Source organism: Akebia trifoliata, chromosome 11, assembly GCF_017979445.1.
Source record: "Akebia trifoliata isolate Shusen 1 chromosome 11, ASM1797944v1, whole genome shotgun sequence".
NCBI lineage: Eukaryota > Viridiplantae > Streptophyta > Magnoliopsida > Ranunculales > Lardizabalaceae > Akebia > Akebia trifoliata.
This window is the reverse complement of record NC_141385.1, coordinates 1,057,535-1,062,866: the sequence shown is the minus strand read 5'-3', so window position 1 is coordinate 1,062,866 and position 5,332 is coordinate 1,057,535. Positions and strand designations below refer to the sequence as shown.

The 5,332-nt window shown below is 35.2% G+C and overlaps 1 protein-coding gene across 2 annotated transcripts; it reads left to right on the top strand.

Moving 5' to 3' along the window:
- Window positions 1-310: 310 nt before the first annotated feature.
- PYRB (PYRIMIDINE B) lies at window positions 311-5,000 on the top strand. 2 transcript variants are annotated; one of them, XM_086457421.1, is made up of 6 exons: window positions 311-489; window positions 1,525-2,143; window positions 2,230-2,369; window positions 3,914-4,087; window positions 4,266-4,502; window positions 4,620-5,000. In XM_086457421.1, exons 2-6 carry the CDS (start codon window positions 1,567-1,569, stop codon window positions 4,725-4,727), a joined length of 1,236 nt encoding a protein of 411 aa, XP_086313547.1. In that variant the 5' UTR covers window positions 311-489; window positions 1,525-1,566; the 3' UTR covers window positions 4,728-5,000. The 2 variants fall into 2 exon arrangements, with proteins under 2 accessions (XP_086313547.1, XP_086313548.1); XM_086457422.1 differs by lacking the exon at window positions 311-489 and adding an exon at window positions 496-643.
- The last annotated feature ends 332 nt before the right edge of the window (window positions 5,001-5,332 follow it).

Sequence of the window (5,332 nt, the reverse complement as noted above, 5' to 3'; positions counted from 1 at the left end):
TTTCCATTTTCAAAACCGTATCAAGTTCAAGAGATAAAAATATTTTGAATATTTTTTTTAATCTGAGTTTTTTTTCATGAAATCTAAAGAACTGTGGTGCTAGATTGCAAAATGTTCTAATCCCTTTGAGCAAAACACGCTTAGTAAGCTTAAAATCTTACTAAGTTAGTAAGGAAAGTGTTGGTGTAAATTGAATAAAATAGTTGGCTTTTATACCGAAAGTGACGACAAATTGGCCGCGAACTCCAAAGTCGAGTCTTTTAATTAGTTTTCTTCCCGCTTTTACCCTTTTTAAAGTTTTTTATTAATTTTTTTATTTATTAAATAAACCCGCCACCCCAAACCAGGAAACCCTATCCATCTTTCTATTTCTTTTAGAAGTTTATTTTGCTATTTATATATATTTTTTCTTTTTGTGGCAACAAATTTCGGGTTATTGTAACGGTTTACAAGCATCCGAAATCCGAGATTTGTTTTCTCCTCACTGAGGTATCGGTTTGCTTCCTCTCCCTCACATTTGATTTCTTTCTTCGTTCATATGGATTCGGACTCTGTATTTTATTTTACAAATTGGATTTTCTAGGGTTCAGATTGGTTCTCAGAGATTCGATTTGAATGATGAATTTCGAATTTTTGATTGGAGGTGAATTTTTTTATTTTTTATTTCAAAATTTTCTGTATTTTGAGGTCTGATTTCTATGGATTTTCAAGTTTTTTTTTCCTTCTAATTTTCTGTATCTTTTCATCTGTTTCTTTTGATTTTGACGTTCTTTTCTCTATTCTTAGCCTTGTTTCACTATCGAAGTTTGCTGAGATGGATTTTTCAAGATTGTATTTTTTTTTTTTTGGCGGATACTCCGTTGACAGATGAACTAGTTTCCTCTGCAATTTGCAGTTAGTAAGTGTTCAATTTTGTCATTTTTATTAGTTCGGAAGTTGATAATGTTATGCAGAGTTAACATTCAATATAAATTTAGATCATTAAAGTAATTAATAAGTTAAGATGAATATTCCAGATTTTTAAATTTGTGTGATTAATTCCACCTTAAGCTTTATTGTATCAGATTTGCTTCTGTAATGTTTATAGTTCTTGTTACTTTCAAGTTTCAACAGATTTATGAGGTTTTTTTAATTTTAATTTTCATCTGTATCTTCTGATTTCAGCATCAAATTCTCTGTTTTACTAATTTTTTCACAATCAAGGTTGTCTGAGATGGATTTTTTAAGATTTTCATTTTTTTAGTGGATCTTTGATTGACAGATGAACTATTTTCTTCTGCAATTTGTAGTTATTAGCGTTCAATTTTGTCATTTTTTGAGTTCTAGAGATCATAATGTTGGCAGGATTGACATTCAATATAAATTTAAATTGTTAAAGAAACTGCAAAGTTAAGATCATTATTCAGGCTTCAACCTTTTTGTTTTGATATGCCAAAAATTTTAACTTACGTTATTAGTCCCACCTTAAGCTTTATTGGATCTGATATTGCTTCTGTAATGGTTATAGTTCTTGTTATTTTTTAGGGCTTCTCAAGGAAATCTGACTGACACCACAAATCTTTCATAATGGCTTCTTTATCTTCTCTTTCTATCCGTACCCAAAACATGGACTTATTTGTTCCTGGAGTAGCTGCTACTTCCTCAACAAAATTCCATCGAGGGTTTATGTGCTCTTATTCAAGTCTTATATATAAACAACCAATTCTTTCTAGATCGATTTCTGTCTCCTATGACACAACAAAATCAAGGTTTTCTTTCCCTGTGGAGAAACCAATTCTATGGGAACAGACGAGGAAAACTTTACCAAGAAATGGAAACCGCTGCATTTCCTTAGACATTGATAAACCAACTTCTTTTTCTAGAGGAGAGAAATTTCAGCTCGATGATGTGATCGAGGCTCAACAGTTTGATAGAGATATTTTAAGTGCAATATTTGAAGTGGCACGTGAGATGGAGAAGGTAGAGAAGAACTCACCCGGAAGCCAAATTTTAAGAGGGTATCTAATGGCTACTCTCTTTTACGAGCCTTCGACGAGAACTAGGCTTTCCTTTGAGTCTGCCATGAAACGGTTAGGGGGGGAAGTTTTGACAACGGAGAATGCACGGGAGTTTTCTTCTGCAGCTAAAGGAGAGACACTTGAGGGTACCTTTCTGATGTTTTACATTGTTTGGGAACATTGGTGGTGGTTTTCTTGCATTTGGTTCTTATTTGGGATGTTGACATTGCAGATACTATACGAACTGTTGAAGGGTATTCGGATATTATTGTGATGCGGCACTTTGAAAGTGGTGCTGCCAGAAGAGCAGCGACCACTGCTAGCATTCCTATTATTAATGCTGGGGATGGTCCAGGACAGCATCCAACGCAGGTATGCATCAAGTTTGCATGATGAGACTATTTGTTGGCTGTAGATGTTGAGTGTTTTGTTACTGCCTCCGCTCCCGGGTATCACGTGCTCACGTATCATGCTCCAGTTCGACCTGTGACCCTCTTATATTCATAGTTGCACCTTCCCCATCAGATCAGTCTTTTGGGGTAAATGATTGTCAACAGTGGATACCCCATTATACAAGCTGTGTTCCTTTACTAGAACTGTATATTGTTAGTAGGTTATTGTTTCTATGATAGTGTTTTGTGAGTATCAGTTTGAATGATGTTTGGGTTTACATATTTCCTTTGGAAAAGTAGAAAATATAAGTTATTAATCATATGGACCATCCAATACACAGAGTACTAAACTTTTTTGAATTGTGAATAGGATATTTTTCTACCATTAATAAAGAGTCAAAAGTCATATGCTTGGATATATAAAATGTTGCAATCAAGGAATCATATTCCTACTAAGCCATCTGATTATTTGATGGTGTTTCTATTGTCCTTGATCCATGATACTTTCCTAGGAACCTCAATTCTAAAATGTGATATTATAGGATCAACTTGAGTAAAATTACATATTATCCTCTTTGTAGAATCAATTGTTGTGTTCAAAATCTATATGTTGGTTCACATCTATTCAACTGTTAAGCAGTCATTATTCATCGTCTTTATTTTTGTTTTTGGTTTTTGTTCCTCCTATTATAAAATGCATTATTTTCTTAAAAGAAAATTTTTATATTTTATTCATGTACATGAATTTCAAATCTTTGCATTAGGCTTTGAGGAATGATGATGGTATCCAAGGTACCTTTTTTTTTTTTGGCTTATTGTGGGTATCCCCACCCTTTGGGTGAGACTAATCCCATGGTCACACGCACCAGCCCCTCGGAAAGTCCTACATGCAACTGGTTGAGTCGAGGGTCAACTGGACCCTGGAGGGTGGCCCCAAGGAGTTCATAGTTTCGTGGGGTTTCAAACACTTGACCTACCCTTCCTGAGGAGCTTATCAAGGCTCCGCTTGCCACTTGGGGTTATGGTATCCAAGGTACTCATTACCTATGTTTCCAATTCAAAGTATCATTCTTTCTTGACTTGTTATGGATGAGATGTCTTGTCCCAGTAAGGTACCAATATGATCCAGAGGGATATGTATAATTTTGTACCGAAAGTTAATTTAATCAACTCATATAGGAAATGACTGGAAGTTATCGAACACTATTTCTTAGAAAAGAGTTTAGAATATGTATATCTTTGTTTGTTGAAAAATACTTAAATTTTCCCATCTGTATGAGACATCTAATTTGTGCCTTACTGAGATGCAGAATGAGGTCAATATATTTTAAACCTTAATTAGAGCCAGTTCAGTGATAAGTCTAAACTTGTTGCTGTAAAGACCAGACCTTCAAAGTGGCCTTAACGAAAGATGTTAGAATTGTGAAGTTCAGTTGACCGTTCAGTGTTTCTAGTCATTCTCTGGAGAGAAATTTTCAAGACCTTAAATCTTAAGCTATGTTCCTGTTTATATGCACTTTACAGGCACTTCTGGATGTGTACACAATTGAAAGGGAGATAGGACGACTGGATGGCATTAAAGTCGGTCTGGTTGGAGATCTTGCTAATGGAAGGACAGTTCGTTCATTGGCTTATCTGCTGGCCAAGTACAGAGATGTGAAGATCTACTTTGTCGCTCCTGATGTAGTAAAGATGAAGGTAAATCACACCCATTTCAGGGTACATAAGCCCCGTTGGCTGTTCTTTAGAACCTGAACTTGAACAATCATTTACAACAATTTCAACTTCCAGTACATTTTGTTGACCTATTTTTGTTGTCTACAAATAATAAAAGAAAAGAGGGAGTGTGGGTTCTCACAGTTCTTGCTCTCCATAGGATGACATAAAAGAGTATCTGACATCAAAGGATGTTGAATGGGAAGAAAGCGCTGATCTGATGGAAGTGGCTTCTAAGTGTGATGTGGTTTATCAGACACGAATTCAACAAGAAAGGTTTGGAGGGAAGAATGACCTGTACGAAGAAGCTCGGGGGAAGTACATAGTGGATCGGAATGTGTTGGGCATAATGCCGAAGCATGCCGTAATCATGCATCCACTCCCTAGGCTCGATGAGGTGAGCATATATGATGTCGTGAAGAATAATCATGAACATAATTATTTTGTTTTTAAAAGAAAAAATTCTTGTAACGAGCTCATGAATTTATTAATATATTTTCATGATGTTGTATAGATAACTGTGGATGTCGATGGGGATCCAAGAGCTGCTTATTTTAGACAAGCGAAGAATGGTCTTTATATCAGGATGGCTTTGTTGAAGCTTCTACTTGTTGGGTGGTAAAGAGTGTATTAACCACATCTCAGAATTTTTTATAATGCTGCTGGTCATGGTAACTTGTCTTCTTTTTCAAGGTGAGAGAAATGAGGATTGATTGAATGGAGAGACCTTTCTTTCTTTCTTTCATTTTAGGACAGTTTTCCTCTTACAGGATTACGTAAGAGATCTTCCAGAGCAAATTTGAGGGTGATTTGGATGACCAATAAAAAATCTTTTATGAAATAGCTTTTTGAATCATTTCTATAAGAATTGTGATTTCAACGTCCATTATTTTAATGATGGTGTTCAAGAAGTGCTTTGTGGTGTTTAGAAGTTATTGCAAAGCTATGGAGAATTTGGTAAGGTTGCATGAATTGCGTGAATTGAATTTCACATTTATCATTTGTCAGCATAGATCACAATTTATAAAATTTAATACCATGACACACTACTCGAGCCATGCACGACCTGATTAAGAACTACAATTTGTGGATGAAGGATGAAGGCAAAGAACCTTGTCTTCAACCACGACATATGTTAACCTCCACATCTTTGTAGAGAAAGTTTGAGAGACAAATTTCTTGTCAGATTTTGATTGGTCAATTTATATATAAAAAGGTTTCCCAAAA

Bases quoted from the DNA above. Each gene is read 5' to 3' on its own strand.
- PYRB (XM_086457421.1), top strand. From the start codon at position 1,567: ATGGCTTCTTTATCTTCTCTTTCTATCCGTACCCAAAACATGGACTTA. The intron at 2,144-2,229 runs GTACCTTTCTGA...TTGACATTGCAG, and splicing joins TAAAGGAGAGACACTTGAGG to ATACTATACGAACTGTTGAA. The intron at 4,503-4,619 runs GTGAGCATATAT...GATGTTGTATAG, and splicing joins CACTCCCTAGGCTCGATGAG to ATAACTGTGGATGTCGATGG.